The sequence below is a fragment of the Mobula hypostoma genome, chromosome 1 (assembly GCF_963921235.1).
Source record: "Mobula hypostoma chromosome 1, sMobHyp1.1, whole genome shotgun sequence".
Taxonomy (NCBI): domain Eukaryota; kingdom Metazoa; phylum Chordata; class Chondrichthyes; order Myliobatiformes; family Myliobatidae; genus Mobula; species Mobula hypostoma.
Window position 1 is genome coordinate 166,385 of NC_086097.1, and position 18,935 is coordinate 185,319.

General features: G+C 41.6%; 1 protein-coding gene across 1 annotated transcript in view; it reads right to left on the reverse strand.

Moving 5' to 3' along the window:
• The window catches only part of syne3 (spectrin repeat containing, nuclear envelope family member 3), a 165,487-nt gene that overhangs the window by 113,891 nt on the left and 32,661 nt on the right, over positions 1–18,935 (reverse strand). Inside the window, exon 4 of the mRNA XM_063042679.1 lies at positions 682–991. Coding sequence (XP_062898749.1) covers positions 682–991 — 310 coding nt within the window. The remainder of the gene's footprint in view (positions 1–681; positions 992–18,935) is intronic.

Here is an 18,935-nt window from a genome sequence, read left to right on the forward strand (position 1 = left end):
GTAAGAGAATTGATGCAGTTTTAAAAGCAAAGGGTGGTCACACCAAATATTGATTTCATTTCTCTTTTTTTGTTTTCTGTTCTTTATTGTGGTTTTTATATTTCAAAAAATATAATTTCATTATTTAGAAAGCTTTACAGAATTTTTTTTACGTATGCATAAGAATTTTGCACAGTACTGTACCACATCAAGCCCTGGAGATTTATCAACCTTCATACATGTTAAGACATCCAACACCTCCTCTGTACTAATACAGACTACCCCCATTAACCATGAGGGGCCCTGTTCTCTCTCTAGCTACATTTTCCCTTAATGTATATAAAATGCCTTTGGATCTTTGATGTTCTCTGCTGATCTGTGTTCAGTGATCACTGATCCTTCTTAATATGAACATTTCTATTCATCACTTTTTCACAGGTCACCTCTCCACATCTCTGGCACACCTCAGGAAATCTCTTCTACACTGCCAGAACTTGACATACTCACTGAAACACACTGACAGAACCAGGTGGAATATTGCAGCAAGATCTAACACATGATTTTAAAAAGTTTCAGCAGTGAACTAAGTGATTCTTGATAGAAACAAGATCAAATAGTTGCTTGGAAATTTACAGCACAGAAGCAGCCATCAGCTGACACACCTGTCCTTGCAAACACTCAGAAGCAAGGAGAGATTCCTACCTTTGCTTTCTGCTCAAGATCCTCGTGACTTGCTTTTAATTCCTGCTGGCCTTTCTCATTGAGAGTCTCATCTGCAGTTGTGGCAAATAAGGAACCCGATTCTTGGAGGAGACGTTCCAATAGAGCGGCCTGGTTGAAGATGCTACTGAGCAGGGTCTGGTGATGACTTAGCTGAAATTTCTTCTCCTTTAAGGTCAGCTGTAATTCAAGATCAGACTCCAGCATTCGTTTCATATTTACCAACCACGAGAAATAGTCTTCCCTTGCCTTCAAATACTCGAACCAGTGCAGTAAAACCCACTCAATCCGACTGCAAGGGAATGAAGGATAGCATCAGTGGAAATCAAACTCGTCCTTCCTGACCTTGCCAGAGATGCTGTTCATTGGGGGGGAAGAGTCTGATTACACACTGTTGTTTTGTTGGAACAATGGAGACCAGCGTGAAATTTAATAATGATGAAAATAATCAGCTGCTTCGACAGGATCTTTAAAAGGCCTAGACAGCAGATGTGGAGAGGATATTTCCAAAAGTGGGGAAAGTCTAGGATCAGATGATACATGCTCAGAATAAAGGGGCATCCATTTAGAACAGAGATGAAGAGGAATTTCTTTAGCCATGGTCATAAAGTCGTAGAACACAGCACAAGAACAGTCCCTTCAGCCTACCTAATCAGTGCCAAACCATGAATCTACCTAGCCCCATCGACCTGCAGTTGGACCATAGCCCTCCATACTCCTTCCATCAATGTACCTATCCAAATTTCTCTTAAATGTTGAAATCCTGTATCTACACTTGCACTGGCAGCTTGTTTTACAGGAAACAGAGAGGAGGATATCATTAAGCCGGAAAGAGTGCAAAAAAAAAATCAACAGAATGTCACTGGGACTGGAGGGCTTCAACGAAGTGGTCCATTTCTGCTGGTTTGGCAACCCAGTTACGGGGTACGTAACATAAGTGGGGATCTCGTCTGCGATCTTGAATGCCAAATTTGGGACTGGGTAAATTGATTGAGTTAAAATTCCCGAAAGAAAGAAAGGGCAAACAGCAGAAATGCAGATTGAGGAATTTCTAAAGGCGCCAACCTTGGAGGCATTAGAGGATGCCAGGAAATCAGAGTTGGCAACTGTTGCCAAACGGTTGAATCTTTTTAAGGGGAAGTCGACAATGAGGAGAGACAAGATGCACAGAGCTATCATAGAGCATTATGTATCTAAAGGTGTGTTTCCCCAAGGGGAGCTGGAGGTGGTATCTATGGGCAAACCTGGTGGAGAAGCAGTACAGCTGCAGATTGAAAAATTGAGACTCGAGCACGAGTTCCGGGTAAAACAGCTGGAACGAGAAGAGAGGGACAGGCAGTTAGAACGAGAAGAGAAGCAGTTAGAACAACAAGAGAGAGAGAAACAGAGGGAAAGGGAATTTGAGCTGGAGAAGTTAAGGATGACGCTAGCGCAGGGGCCCATGCCGAACCAAGGTGGAGGGTTCAGGGCAACCCAGGAGGTTAGGCTGGTTCCCCCATTTGAGGAGGCCGATGTTGATCGGTACTTTCCCATTTTGAAAAAGTCGCTGCAAGCCAGGACTGGCCGAGGGATAAGTGGGCTGTTTTGCTTCAGAGCGTACTTAAAGGGAAAGCTCAACAAGCTTACTCGGCATTGTCCGCAGAAGATGCCCAGAGGTATGATGTGGTGAAACAGGCAATACTCAGGATTTATGAGTTGGTCCCGGAGGCATACCGGCAGAGGTTCTGGAATGCGAGGGAGCAGTGGGGCCGCACGTACTAGAGTTTGCCCGTGAGATGCAGATGTATTGTGAGCGTTGGTGCGCCTCGAAAGGGGTCAATGGGGATTATGACAGACTGCTGCAGCTAATCCTGATTGAGCAGTTTAAAGGTTGTGTCCCTGAAGGTACGAGGCCTTACCTAGATGACAGAGAGGCAGAAACCTTAGCCGCAACTGCTAAGTTAGCGGATGAGTACACGTTGACACACAAAGTGAAGTTTACCCCGGGTAAAAGCTACCACAAGGGTAGTCGAGAGGGCGGAGAGAGTCCGCCGGGAAAGTCAGAAAGTAAGCCGGGAACTAGTGAGAAGGATAAGGAAGACAGGAAGCAGTTTGGTAGGAAGTCTCCTGGGGTCGTATGCTATAATTGTGGGAAAGCCGGTCACTTTGCGTCCAGGTGCTTTGCCCCAAAGAAGGAGACGGAAAAGAAAAACGACGGTTCCGACTGGCTGTATTGAGCTGGCAAACAAACCGCTAGGGAAGAAGAGGTCTGATAAAGTTCAGGAAGGGCGCGAGAAGTTTATCTCGGCCGGATTGGTGTCGGTGAAGGAGGGGTTAAACCCGGTTCCAGTACGGATCTGGAGAGACACTGGAGCTTGTCAGTCACTGATCTTAAGGAGTGTTTTAGACTTTAGTTCAGAGACCCAGACTGGGGAGGTCAGGATGATAAAAGGCATTGGGAAAGGGACTGAAGCAGTACCTTTGCACCAGATACACCTAAAAAGCGACTTGGTCTCCGGACCGGTCACGATAGGGGTGAGGCCCGAATTACCAACGGAAGACGTGGAGGTCTTGCTCGGTAATGACCTCGCCGGCAGAAATGTGTTATCAGCAGTAAAACTGACAAGCCAGCCTGCCAGCATTGAGGCCCCACCTATGGACTCACAGGTTTATCCCGTTTGCACAGTGACTCGGCGCATGTCCAGAACAGCTGCCGAAGCGAATATAGATTTAGCTGAGACGTTTTCACCAGCCTGTACCAGGAGGCGTTAGAAAGTGAGAAGCAGCGTAGTGAAACAGAAGTTGAGATAGACTTATCATTAGCAAGGAAGGAATTTATACAGGCACAGGAGCGAGATGAGCAGCTGATGGTTTTGGCGGAGACAGCTCTCTCCAAAGCAGAATTAAAAAGGGAGCCAGTAGGCTATTATGTGAAGGAGGGAGTACTAATGAGGAAATGGAGACCACGTACCGTGCCCGCAGATGAGGAATGGGGGGTGGTACACCAGGTGGTAGTGCCGAAAATTTATGGGGATGAGATTCTTAACCTGGCCCACAAGATACCCCTCGGTGGATATTTTGGGGTAAGGAGGACAGTCGATAGAATCATGAAAGAGTTTTACTGGCCGCACAGGAGGAAGGATGCTATTGACTATTGTAGACGTGAGCTAACACAGTTTCAGGCCATTGATATGCTAACAGATTGCCACGATAGGCGAACAGACCTAGTCGGTGTTATCACGAAAATTAATGAGGCTAGGGTGTCACCTGATAAAGGGAAAACCCATTTTGAAAAGATAAGTATGGTGCCGACCAGATGGGAGAACTCAAACAACAGGAATTCTGCAGATGCTGGAAATTCAAGCAACACACATCAAAGTTGCTGGTGAACGCAGCAGGCCAGGCAGCATCTCTAGGAAGAGATGGGAGAACTCTATTGTTTTGGCCAGCATTGCTGATAAGGTCTCTCCTTTAACCCCCGAACAGAGCGAGCCGCTGAGAAAGCTAATTAACCGGCACACACACGTATGTCCGGATGTCCTGGGGCGATGCAAGAGCCGGGACATGGTGTTGTTGTCACATCAGGTCAGCCTAGTAAGCAACGCCCCTATAGGATGATTAATTCAGTGACAAAAGGGCTAAGGAACACAGAAGCGTATATTGACGATTTAGTTGTCTGGAGTGACACGTGGGAGGAGCACATTGTGGCAGTAGAGGAACTGTTTAAAAAGCTGTTTGAAGCCAGCCTGACAGTGAACCTCGCAAAAAGTGAATTCGACCACGCGAAGGTCACTTATATGGGATTTGTGGTAGGACAGGGGCAGCTGGCTCCAATGCAGGCTAAGGTGCGGGCTATCTCTGAAGTCCCCACCCCGACAGACAAGAGAGCCCTGAGAAGGTTCTTGGGGATGATGGGGTACTATCGGAAGTTTTGCAAAAACTTTGCAGATATTACCCTCCCTCTTACTAAGCTCTTGCCAAAGAATGCTAAGTTTGTGTGGGACGACCTTTGTTATATTCGTCCGGGACGGAAACCACTGAGAATTTACACTGATCACAACCAATTAGCGTTTTTGGCCACTATGAAGGATAAAAACAAAAGGATGCTCAGTTGGAGCCTGGTCTTAAAGGAACTTGATATTCAAATAAAACATATAAAAGGAACTGAAAAGGTGATTGCTGACTGTCAAGGTGTTGACAACTTAAAGTTCTCTGTATTAGCTGAATAGCTGATGACCCTGTATATTAGTGTGTATCTAATAATGTATTCATGCCCATAATTTTTACCCCAGTAAAAATCCTTTGAAGGATAGGGGTGTGACAGAAAACCAAGTTATCAGAAGATTGATGCTAATGAGAGAGATAAGTGAGTCAATGGAGAAACATTCAAAATGCTAATAAGAGAGAAGAGAGAGATTAACGAGAAAGAAACATATTTCAGAATATTGACAGACCAGTTGCTTTGAATCTGAACTATTTGAAGTTTGATGGACAGGCGATACCCCAGCAGGGGGATAAAAAGAACATGTTCGCTAAGGCACGACACACACCACGAGATCACGAGACCCTGGAAGAGTGGTGTGCCCCCACAAGTTGGTAGGAGTTTGGAGGTCTGGTCACGGGAACCGACCATAGACGCACAGGGTGAAAAGGTACGATCAGCGGGAACCTGGTGCGTGTGCCCGCCCTTGCCTGGGTGTCGGGTTCACCGAGGAAGAATGGTTGTATCTGGAACGGAGCGGTCACAGTCGGTGACCACAGAAGACATAAAAAAAGGGTCCGCCCGAAAGCCAACTGCGAAGAACATCAAAGGTCTGCTGAATCAGATTTGCATATCTCTCTCTCTCTCCAACGGCACCACAGCGATTACTGTGAACTGTACTAAGCTGAACTGAACTCTGCCTCACTTGAGACTGATCATTTTACCTCTAGACTGCGATAGAGCTTGATTGATTCCTATTACCCTAGTTCTGTGTACATGTGTGTTTTATCATTGCTAACCTGTTGCATTTATATCCTTACGATTAGAGTACTGTGTTACTTATTTCTTTAATAAAACTTTATTAGTTTCTGTTAAACCAGACTCCAACTAAGTGGTCCATTTCTGCTGGTTTGGCAACCCAGTTACGGGGTACGTAACAGACTAGATAAAATAAATTCGTTCAATACGAAAAAATTGCGAAATTGAAACCATATTCGTATTGTATATTTAATTATTGGATTAATTATTTGTTTATTCAGTTTGGTTAATGCAAAGGGGAGCAAAGCTCCTAAAATAGAAGCTAATGAGAACCACTGCACGGACTCACCCTCCAGGTTCACCCATCGTGGACAATGAATTTCATCCTAATCTTGCGTCCAAAACATTAAATATCGGATATTAATTGCCCAATAATAAAATATAAAATTCGGCAATGCTAAACCACTGTCCTTTTTTGATTTCTGTAGATATTTCTTACTCAATCTAGGATTTTTATTCTGCCATATATAAGAAGAAATTTTAGAATCAGTAATACCAAAATAGGATTTAGAGATAAAAATTGGTACCATTTGAAATAAATACAGAAATTTAGGTAAAACAGCCATTTTAATAACATTAATTAGACCAATCAATGATAAGGACAGTGGGGACCATTTAGTAAACAATTGTTTAACATGATCAATTAAGGGTAGAAAGTTAACTTTAAATAGATCTTTATATTTTTTAGTAATTTTGACACCCAAATAAGTGAAATAATCAGTAATTAATTCAAATGGTAATTGTCTATAAATTGGAACTTGTATATTTAATGGAAAAAGCTCACTCTTATTAAGAAACACACATCAAAGTTGCTGGTGAACGCAGTAGGCCAGGCAGCATCTGTAGGAAGAGGTGCAGTCGATGTTTCAGGCCGAGACCCTTCGTCAGGACTAACTGAAGGAAGAGTGAGTAAGGGATTTGAAAGTTGGAGGGGGAGGGGGAGATCCAAAATGATAGGAGAAGACAGGAGGGGGAGGGATAGAGCCAAGAGCTGGACAGGTGATAGGCAAAAGGGGATACGAGAGGATCATGGGACAGGAGGTCCGGGAAGAAAGACAAGGCGGGGGGGGAACCCAGAGGATGGGCAAGAGGTATATTCAGAGGGACAGAGGGAGAAAAAGGAGAGTGAGAGAAAGAATGTGTGCATAAAAATAAGTAACAGATGGGGTACGAGGGGGAGGTGGGGCACTAGCGGAAGTTAGAGAAGTCGATGTTCATGCCATCAGGTTGGAGGCTACCCAGACGGAATATAAGGTGTTGTTCCTCCAACCTGAGTGTGGCTTCATCTTTACAGTAGAGGAGGCCGTGGATAGACATGTCAGAATGGGAATGGGATGTGGAATTAAAATGTGTGGCCACTGGGAGATCCTGCCTTCTCTGGCGGACAGAGCGTAGATGTTCAGCAAAGCGGTCTCCCAGTCTGCGTCGGGTCTCGCCAATATATAAAAGGCCACATCGGGAGCACCGGACGCAGTATATCACCCCAGTCGACTCACAGGTGAAGTGTTGCCTCACCTGGAAGGACTGTTTGGGGCCCTGAATTATTAAGATTTAGTTTATAACCAGAAAAACTACTGAAATGAGCTAGTAGTGATAAAACTGCCAGGATGGATTTCTCTGGGTTACAGCTATATAGTAACAAGTCATCTGCATACAATGCTACCTTATGCGTCTCCTTCCCACGAGTAAATCCAAATATATTGGGTGAATCACGAAAGGCAATTGCCAAGGGTTCCAAAGCTATATCAAATAACAAAGGATTTAACGGACAACCCTGTTCAGTACCTCTGAAAAGCCTAAAAAAGGGGGATCTCTGATTATTGGTAACTACGGAAGCCAAAGGTGAATGATGTATCAATTCAATCCAAGAAATAAATTTTGGGCTAAAGTTGAATCTCTCAAGCACATGAAATAAATATTTCCATTCAGCTCTGTCAAACGCCTTCTCGGCGTCGAGCGAAATAACACATTCCGGAACTTTAGATGAAGGAGTATATACAATATTCATTAATCTCCTAACATTGAAATATGAAAAGCGATTTTTAATAAATCCTGTCTGATCATCAGAAATAATTTGTGGCAGTACCTTTTCCAATCTATTTGCTATTATTTTAGAAAAAACTTTGAAATCTACATTCAACAAAGACATAGGTCTATATGATGCACAATCAGTAAGATCTTTATCTTTTTTAGGAATTAAAGAAATGGATGCTTCACAATAGGATTGTGGTAATTTACCTACAAGTAAGGCGGTAATTTACCTACAAGTAAGGCATCCTTAAAAAATTTACATAGCCATGGTGAAAGTAAATTTGAAAAAGATTTATAAAAGTCTACTGTAAATCCATCCAAACCTTAATATCATTTTCCGTAATGGATGCATCTAGTTCTAAGCGTTCATTAAGTGGTAATTTCAGAATATTCAATTTCCTTAAAAATTCATGCATTATGGTAGACTCTTCAGGAAATTCCGATTGATATAGAGAGGTATAAAATTCTTGAAAAGATTTATTAATTTCGTCATGATCAACTGTCAAGGTACCATCCCGTTTAAAAACTTTACTAATCAAACGTTTAGCCGAAGCAGCTTTCAGTTGGTCTGCCAATAATTTTCTCGATTTATCACCATGTATATAAAATTGACTCTTAGTTTTAAGTAATTGATTTTCAATCGGGGAAGTTAATAACAAATTATGTTGCATCTGAAGTTCAACCCTCTTTTTATAGAGTTCTAGATTAGGAGCAACAGAATATTTTTAATCTATTTCTTTAATCTTAACAACCAATGTACATATTTCATTATTAATTTGTTTTTTCAATCCAGCAGAATATGAAATAACTTGCCCACGAATATATACTTTAAAAGTATCCCACAATATTCCACTGGAAATTTCATCCGTAGAGTTAGGTGAAAAGAAAAAATCAATCCGTTTTTTAATAAAATTGGCAAAATTTGAATCCTGAAGCAAAGTGGAATTGAACCTCCATTGTCTAGCACTAGAACTTACGTCAGTGAATTAATTGATAGTTTCAGAGGTGCATGATCAGAAATAGTAATTGCATCATATTCACATGCAATAACAGATGAAGCTAATCAATAATCAATAAAAAAAAATCAATTCTCGAATAACGATGATATACATGAGAGAAAAAAGAAAACTCTTTCTCATTAAGATATAAAAGCTTCCAAACATCTAAGATTCTGGAATCAACTAAAAAGGCGTTAATAAAAATAGTGGATTTGTTTAGAGATATTTGATTAGGGGCAGACCTATCCATCAAAGGGTTCAAGCAACAATTAAAGTCTCCACCCATTACCAACTTATATTCATTTAAATTAGGAAAAGATGCAAATAAATGCTTAAAAAATTCAGGATAGTCAGTACTTGGTGCATAAATATTAACCAAAATGACTTTTTGATTATAAAATAAGCCAGTAATTAACAAAAATCTACCACTCGGGTCTGAAATTGTTTCATAATGAACAAATGAAATTGAGGAGTCTATAAAAATAGAGATTCCTTTTACCTTAGATTGTGAATTAGAATGAAACTTTTGTTCCTCCCAAAACCTAAAAAACTGTTGATTATCCACCCTCCTCACACGAGTCTCCTGAGCAAAGATAATCTGAGCATTCAGTCTATGAAGGACTTTAAAAATCTTCTTCCGTTTAATCGGATGATTCAAACCATTTACATTCCATGAAACAAAATTAATAACATTATCCATTTTACTACCGTAAGCCAAATGGTATGCAAAGGGTTAACCTTACTGCACGGGAAACCCATGACTCAGGAAGAGGGAAAAGTTTAAAGAGGAACCGGAATCTACGACAATTCAGACATACTTGTAGTTTCAGAACATCCCAATTGGAAAATACTAAGTTAAAAGAAATACCATCCCCTACCCACCAAGCCCGAAAAAAAAACTGGCCAAAGCCAGCCAGTATGCTAACTAATCTCAAATACATTACCTCCAACTCTCATGAAGACATAACTCCAAATGGAAGAAATGTAATAAACCACCCACAGACAAAACATTATGAGAGAAATACCAAGAAAAGGACAAAACAAATATTGAAAAAAAAGAACCCAGTCATTGCGAGACATTTTGAAAGGCGAAATCTTGAAAAATGAAACAAAATACAATCTTATTAATTCAAAAAAAACTGTCGCTAAGTCAAAATGTTAAACGAAGTTAAAAATACTTACATAAAATAATAAAAGAGAAAAGAAATCTTAACATAAAAGCATAATAAACATCTATACTCCAAAAAAAATACAGGTATAATCCAACCAAGAATGAGATTTCCCGAACTTTAAAGGCAAATCTACACATTAGTTTTAAACTAATAGACAACCACATTCAAACATGAAAAAGCAATAAATTTATTAAACACTTGAAAATTAGTCAAGCTCTTCAAGAAATTGACATGCCTCCGTCACTGATTTAAACCGTTTATGTGATTTATCTGGCAAAACAACCCTAAAACACGCAGGATATAACAACGCAAGGTATAATTTCTTTTGGTATAATACCGACATCACCGACCTAAAAAGAGACCTCTCTTGTAACAACTCTGGACTAAAATTTTCCGCCAAACAAAATCTGAGATCCCCATACTCAATTATTCCTTTCCGACGTGCAACTCGAATTAACTGCTCCTTAGTATGCACATAGTGGAATCATAGAACAACAGCTCTGGGTTTTAAAGCTTTCAGAGGTTTAACCCTTAATGAGCGATGAGCGCGGTCGAGTATAGGGGGGTTAGAAAACACTTCAGTACTGAATACCTCAATTAAAAATTGAGCAAAAAACTTAGTGGGATCGCCACTTTCAACATCCTCACGAAGTCCTAAAATCCGTAGATTCTGTCTGCGACTGCGATTTTCCAGGTCAATAATCTTGGCTTTATATTGTTCCAGCATTTGAGTGGTCGAGATTACTTTCATTTCCAACGAGCTCAATCTGCAGTCTCTTTGTCTGCCATTTTCATCAAGATCCGAAATTAGTCTTCCTTCAGTTAGTCCTGACCAAGGGTCTCGGCCTGAAACGTCGACTGCGCCTCTTCCTATAGATGCTGCTTGGCCTGCTGCGTCCACCAGCAACTTTGATGTATGTAACTTTGATGTATGTTGCTTGAATTTCCAGCATCTGCAGAATTCCTGTTGTTTCCGAAATTAGTCGTTGCTTTTCATTCTCACGTTTAATTGCTCCAAGTTGATCTTCAATATTATTTAATTTTATCTCGAGATTAGAAAATCTTTTATCAAATTTATCAAGTTTGTCATCCAAAAGCTTGGATATAACTTCCAAAGTCAGTTGTGCCTGTTGAGGCTGTTTAAACTGTTTAGGGTCGCCTCCTTCTCCATTTCCATTGTCGGCTTCCGTGCTCTCGGTTAGTGCCTTTTTCCCTCTGGTTGTTATTTCCAAGAATTAAAAGTCAAAATTCAAGCATACAAAAATATTGTAAACATTTCACTGTGAATACTAAACAGGTGGGAAATAAATGAAAAAAAGAACGGAGCAAAGTCAAGTGCGATTTACTCCATCTGGTGCTTCAAGAGTGTCCAGATTTTTTTTAAAGTCGCTACAAGATCATTTGTCTTTGCTGGTTTTGTAACAAAGGATCAAACACACCTTAAACATCACACAGGTCGCTTATCTTGGCTTAGGCCCTCAGCGGTTTTGGTTTGTTTTCAAGTAACCACTACATTTTGTCAACAAAAAAAGTTACACCAAATAAACACCAGTGTACAGCAAAGGACTGCCTTGGACACATTGGCAAAATTAAAATCGCGACACCATGAACAACACGTCAGAAATAAGAGCTGCTTGCAGTAGGATCATCTGCCTCCTTTTGTTAATTCATGCTCTATGTTTGTATGGTCATTTTTGAATGGTCAGTGCGGTCCATCCATTAGGACTGTACCTCAATTGTGTGATGTTCGCTTCAGGGTTCATTGCTTTATTGTACTGAAGTGCTGAAATATTCCATTTGCCAACGCTTGAATTAAAAGCTGTTTGTTCAGTCTGGTTTAAGCGTTGTGAAAGTACCAACTGTTTGTTTGTTAACTACGTTAATTGAGTTACATTTTGCCGGAACTGCAAGTGAACAAACAGAAAGTAATACGACTGTATCAAAGCATGGAATAGGTGGCAACAACCCTGTAGTTGGGGCTTGCAAAAGAGAAATTAAAACCGAAGCTAAGGCTAATCTAATTGAAAGTCTTCAAAAGTACGAAACAAATGTGAACAAAATTAAAGGTTTAATAACATCAATAAATGACCATAAGAAAATGCCTTACATGCAATCTCATCTTGAGGGCTTGACTAATCTCTGTGAAGTGTTGCTAAGCAACATCACATGCTAATTCATTACTTTCCCAAGGCTGAACAAGGAAAACAACCAACATTTTTCAAATATTGATCACGAATGCATTGCATTCATAGAGGCTATGAACCAATCGTTGACCCTGACATGTTATATTGAAGGTCATATTGATGCAACAAGTGAATGTGTGTCTCACCTTCCAACTCACGATGTTTCTCAAACTCCAAAGCATGTTTTGACTATCCATTTGGCAGATGACCCACAAGATGATGTGAAACTGAATGACAGTGTATCAAATGTCAGCACTTGAAGCTCTGTTGCAGGAAGAAATCTTCTGCATCTACTACCTCCTCTACACACATTAAAACAGAGGCTGATTTAGCTTCATTAATGGCACGTCAATGATTATTGAGGACAAACATGCGCTGGAAGAGCAAAAGGTACAGCTACAGAAAAGGAAGAAACAGGTTAAGTTGAAGGACAAGCATGCAATGGAACAGCAAGAGGAACACCTATGAAAAAAGGAAGGATTAGCTTAAGTTGGAGGAAAATATTGCCACACAAATGGCTAAAGTTAAGCAACACACATCAAGGTTGCCGGTGAATGCAGCAGGCCAGGCAGCATCTCTAGGAAGAGGTACAGTCGACATTTCGGGCCGAAACCCTTTAATGTGCTTTGGGCTTCAAGTGTCATGACTGCTAAAAGTGCTCCAGCAGGACAGTCCTATGGTGTGAATTCTTATATTGAAAAATCACAAAGAAAAACCAATACACTTAATATCAATGTTGATTCATTTGTTCCTCGTGTGTTTGAGATACATGAACAAAACCCCCATGAAGTAGTTCATGGTGCTTACTCTCAGCCTGCACTAGTAAGGCACTCTGACCCTATGTCATATCCCACAGCTCATGCCGATATTCACTTACAGCATGGAAACACACTTGTTTTAGATGATAGAGGTCAAAACAATACTACTGATATTATGAGGAAGCAAAATTAACTAATAACCTTATTGGTACAACAGCAACGCATTTCATCATTGCCTAAAAGAGAAATTCAAATCTTCCATGGACATCCATTTCAGTATCATGCATTCATGAGGGGTTTTGAAAACAGTGGATAGCTAGAGTGACTGCCTCTATCTACTTGAACAGTACACTAAAGGTTGCCCTAGAGAACGTCAGAAGTTTCCAGGATGTCGACCCTAAGGGAGAATGTCTAAAAGCTAAACCTTCATGACAGGAACACTTTGGTAATGAACAGAAAATTACATCAACCTATAAGCAAAAGGCTCTTTCTTGGGTACCTATTAAAGCTGAAGACATGAAAATTCTTCAAGACTACAGTCTTTTTCTTAAAGGCTATAGCAATGCCATGATAGAAATCCAGTACGTGTGTGTGTGCTGGACATGCCTGCTAATATGTCAATTGTCCATAAGACCACAAGATAAAGGAGCAGAATTAGGTCATTCGGTCCACTGAGTCTGCTCCATCATTTTGTCACGGCTGATCCATTTTCCCTCTCAGCTCCAATCTCGTGTCTTCTCCTTGCATCCCTTCATGCCCTGAATAATCAAGAATCTATCAAACTCTACCTTAAATATAGCCAATGACTTGGTCTGTGGCAATGAATTCTATACATTCATCACTCTCTGGCAATTCCTCCTCAAGAAGAAATTGCCCTATATACTTCAAGATATAGTGCCTATAAAAATTATTCATTGCCATGGAAGTTTGCATGTTTTATTGTTTTACAACATTGAATCATAGAAACATAGAAAATAGGTGCAGGAGTAGGCCATTCGGCCCTTCGAGACTGCACCGTCATTCAGTATGATCGTGACTGATCATCCAACTCAGAACCCTGTACCTGCTTTCTCTCCATACCCCCTGATCCCTTTAGCCACAAGGGCCATATCTAACTCCCTCTTAAATATAGCCAATGAACTGGCCTCAACTGTTTCCTGTGGCAGAGAATTCCACAGATTCACCACTCTCGGTGTGAAGAAGTTTTTCCTACTCTCAGTCCTAAAAGGCTTCCCCTTTATCCTCGAACTGTGACCCCTCGTCCTGGACTTCCCCAACATCGGGAACAATTTTCCTGCATTTAGCCTGTCCAATCCCTTTACAATTCTATACGTTTTAATAAGATCCCCCCTCAATCTTCTAAATTCCAGAGAGTATAAGCCTAGTCGATCCAGTCTTTCATCATATGAAAGTCCTGCCATCCCAGGAATCAATCTGGTGAACCTTCTTTGTACTCCCTGTATGGCAAGAATATCTTTCTTCGGACTAGGGGACCAAAACTGCACACAATACTCTAGGTGTGGTCTCACCAAGGCCTTGTACAACTGCAGTAGTACCTCACTGCTCCTGTACTCGAATCCACTTGCTATGAATGCCAGCATACCATTCGCCTTTTTCACTGCCTGCTGTACCTGCATGTCCACTTTCAATGACTGGTGCACAATGACACCCAGGTCTCGTTGCACCTCCCCTTTTCCTAATCGGCCACCATTCAGATAATAATCTGTTTTCCTGTTCTTGCCACCAAAGTGGATAACCTCACATTTATCCACATTAAATTGCATCTGCCATGAATTTGCCCACTCACCTAACCTACCCAAGTCACCTTGCATCCTCTTAGCATCCTCCTCACAGCTAACACTGCCACCCAGCTTCGTGTCATCCGCAAACTTGGAGATGCTGCATTTAATTCCCTTGTCTAAGTCATTAATATATATTGTAAACAACTGGGGTCCCAGCACTGAGCCTTGCGGTACCCCACTAGTCACTGCCTGCTATTCTGAAAAGGTCCCGTTTATTCCTACTCTTTGCTTCCTGTCTGCCAACCAATTCTCTATCCACATCAATACCATACCCCCAATACAGTGTGCTTTAAGTTTGCACACTAATCTCCTGTGTGGGACCTTGTCAAAAGCCTTTTGAAAATCCAAATATACCACATCCACTGGTTCTCCCCTATCCACTCTACTAGTTACATCCTCAAAAAATTCTATGAGATTCGTCAGACATGATTTTCCTTTCACAAATCCATGCTGACATTGTCAGATGATTTCACCACTTTCCAAATGTGCTGTTATCACATCCTTGATAACTGATCTAGCATTTTCCCCACCACCGATGTTAGGCTTACCGGTCTGTATTTCCCCCTTTCTCTCTCCCTCGTTTTTTTTAAAAAGCGGGGTTACATTAGCCACCCTCCAATCCTCAGGAACCAATCCAGAATCTAAAGAGTTTTGAAAAATTATCACTAATGCATCCCCTATTTCTTGGGCTACTACGTTAAGCACTCTGGGGATTTATCTGCCTTTATCCCTTCAATTTACCTAACACCACTTCCCTACTAACATGTATTTCCCTCAGTTCCTCTATCTCACTAGACCCTCGGTCCCCTACTATTTCTGGAAGATTATTTATGTCCTCCTTAGTGAAGACAGAACCAAAGTAGTTATTCAATTGGTCTGCCATGTCCTTGTTCCCCATGATCAATTCACCTGTTTCTGACTGTAAGGGACCTACATTTGTCTTAACCAATCTTTTTCTTTTCACATATCTATAAAAGCTTTTACCGTCAGTTTCTATGTTCCCTCCCAGCTTTCTCTCATAATCTTTTTTCCCTTTCCTAATTAGGCCCTTTGTCCTCCTCTGTTGGACTCTGAATTTCTCCCAGTCCTCAGGTGTGCCACTTTTTCTGGCTAATTTGTATGTTTCTTCTTTGTAATTGATACTATCCCTAATTTCCCTTGTCAGCCATGGGTACACTACCTTCCCTGGTGTATTATTTTGCCAAACTGGAATGAACAATTGTTGTAGTTCATCCATGCGATCTTTAAATGCTTGCCATTGCATATCCACTGTCAACCCTTTAAGTATCATTTGCCAGTCTATCTTAGCTAATTCACGTCTCATACCTTCAAAGTTACCCTTCTTTAAGTTCAGAACCCTTGTTTCTGAATTAACTATGTCACTCTCCATCTTAATGAACAATTCCACCATATTATGGTCACTCTTACCCAAGGGGCCTCTCACAACAAGATTGCTAACTAACCCTTCCTCATTGCTCAATACCCAGTCTAGAATGGCCTGCTCTCCAGTTGGTTCCTCGACATGTTGGTTCAGAAAACCATCCCGCGTACATTCCAAGAAATTCTCTTCCTCAGCATCCTTACCAATTTGGTTCACCCAAACTATATGTAGATTGAAGTCACCCATTATAACTGCTGTTCCTTTATTGCACGAATTTCTAATTTCCTGTTTAATGCCATTCCCAACCTCACTACTACTGTTAGGTGGACTGTACACAACTCCCACCAGTGTTTTCTGCCCCTTAGTGTTATGCAGCTCTACCCATATCGATTCCACAACCTCCTGGCTAATGTCCTTCCTTTCTATTGCGTTAATCTCCTCTCTAACCAGCAATGCTACCCCACCTCCTTTTCTTTCATGACTATCCCTCCTGAATATTGAATATCCCTGAATGTTGAGCTCCCATCCTTGGTCACCCTGGAGCCATGTCTCTGTGATCCTAACTATATCATATTTATTAATAACTATCTGCACATTCAATTCATCTACTTTGTTACGAATGCTCCTTGCATTGACACAGAAAGCCTTCAGGCTTGCTTTTACAACACTCTTAGCCCTAATACAGTTATGTTGAAAAGTGGCCCTTTTTGATATTTGCCCTGGATTTGCGGGCCTGCCACTTTTACTTTACACCTTACTGCTTTTTGCTTCTACCCTCATTTTACACCTCTCTGTCTCTCTGCACTTGTTCCCATCCCCCTGCCACATTAGTTTAAATTCTCCTGAACAACAGTAGTAAGCGCTCCCCCTAGGACATTGGTTCCAGTCCAGCCCAGGTGCAGACCGTTCTATTTGTACTGGTCCCACCTCCTCCAGGACTGGTTCCAATGCCCCAGAAATTTGAATCCCTCCCCCTTGCACCATTTTTCAAGCCACGTATTCATCTGACATGTCCTTCTATTTCTACTCTGACCAGCACATGGCACTGGTAGTAATCCAGAGATTATTACCTTTGTGGTCCTACTTTTTAGTTTATCTCCTAACTCCCTAAATTCACCTTGTAGGACCACATCCCGTTTTTTTACCGAAATCGTTGGTACCTATGTGCACCACGACCACTGGCTGTTCACCCTCCCACTCCAGAATGTCCTGCAGCCGCTCACAGACATCCTTGACCCTTGCACCAGGGAGGCAACATACCCTCCCGGAGTCTCGTTTGCGGCCGCAGAAATGCCTATCTGTTCCCCTTACAATCGAATCCCCTATCACTATAGCTCTCCCGCTCCTTTTCCTTCCCTCCTGTGCCGCAGAGCCACCCATGGTGCCATGAACTCAGCTGCTGCTGCCTTCCCCTGAAGAGACATCTCCCCCAACAGTATACAAAACAGTATATCTGTTTAGGAGGGAGATGACATCAGGGGACTCCTGCACTACCTGCCTACTGCTACGCTGTTTAGTGGCCACCCATTCCCTTTCTGCCTATGTAGCCTTTACCTGCGGTGTGGCCAACTCACTGAACGTGCTATTCACAACTTTCTCAGCATCGCGGATGCTCCAGTATGAATCCAATCGCAGCTCCAGCTGCTCAATGCGGTCTGCCAGAAGCTGCAGCTGGACGAATTTCCTGCAAACATAGTCATCAGGGACACTGGAAGTATCCCTGATTTCCCATATACTGCAGGAGGAACAAACCACCGGGCCGATCTCAGCTGTCATGACCTATCCAATACGTTACAGCCTCGCCGCCTTCCTTGCTTCAAATAAAATACCACTGCAGACAGTTCTCCTTTTAAAGGAACTTACCCGGCCTTACCTCACTTGGAGTGAAGCTCGTCCTCAGCCTCTGCTCGCCGAAGCCTCTCAAGAGAAAGCCTTCCTACTCTGTCTCCCTCTACTCCGTCGCCCGCTCCATCAAACTGTTCTCTTTTAAATACTCCCGCTGCCTCACGGGCCGACTTACACACGCTTGCGCAGTCCTGCCCCGATCAACCGCCAAGAATCATAGTGGATTTAATTTGTCTTTTTTTTAAAAACACTGATCAATAGAAAGACTTTTTCATGTCAAAGTGAAAACAGATCTCTACAAAGTGATCTAAATTACTTACAAATATAAACACAAAATAATTGATTGCATAAATATTCACCCTCTTTAATACCAAATCATCACTGGTGCAGCCAAATGGTTTTAGAAGTCACATAATTAGTTAAGGTGTCCTAGCTTTTTATAAACCTGTGTGCAGTCAAGGTGTTTCAATTGACTGTTGTAAAAATACACCTGTATCTGGAAAGTCTAACTGCTGGTGAGTCAGTATCCTGGCAAAAACTACACCATGAAGACAAAAGAACACTCCAAGCAACTCTGTAAAAAAGTTATTGAAAAGCACAAGTCAGGAGATGGATACAAGAAAATTTCCAAGTCAATGAATATCCCCTAGGTACAGTTAAGTCAATCATCAAGAAATGGAAAGAATATGGCACAGCTGTAAATCAGCCAAGAGCAGATCATCCTCAAAAACTGAGTGACTGCAAGAAGGGGGACTAGTGAGGGAAGCCACCAAGAGACCTATGGTAACTCTCAAGGAGTTACAAGGTTCAGTGGCTGAGATGCGAGACTGTGTATACAACAAATGTTGCCCAGGTGCTTCACCAATCACAGCTTTGTGGGAGAATGGCAAAAAGAAAGCCACTGTTGAAAAAAACTCATATGAAATCGCAGCTGGAGTTTGCCAGAAGGCATGTGGGAGACTCCAAAGTCAGCTGGAAGGAAGTTTTATGAGCTGATGAAATCAAAATTGAGCTTACTGGTCATTAGAGTAAATGCTATGTTTGGTGTAAGCCAATCACTGCACATC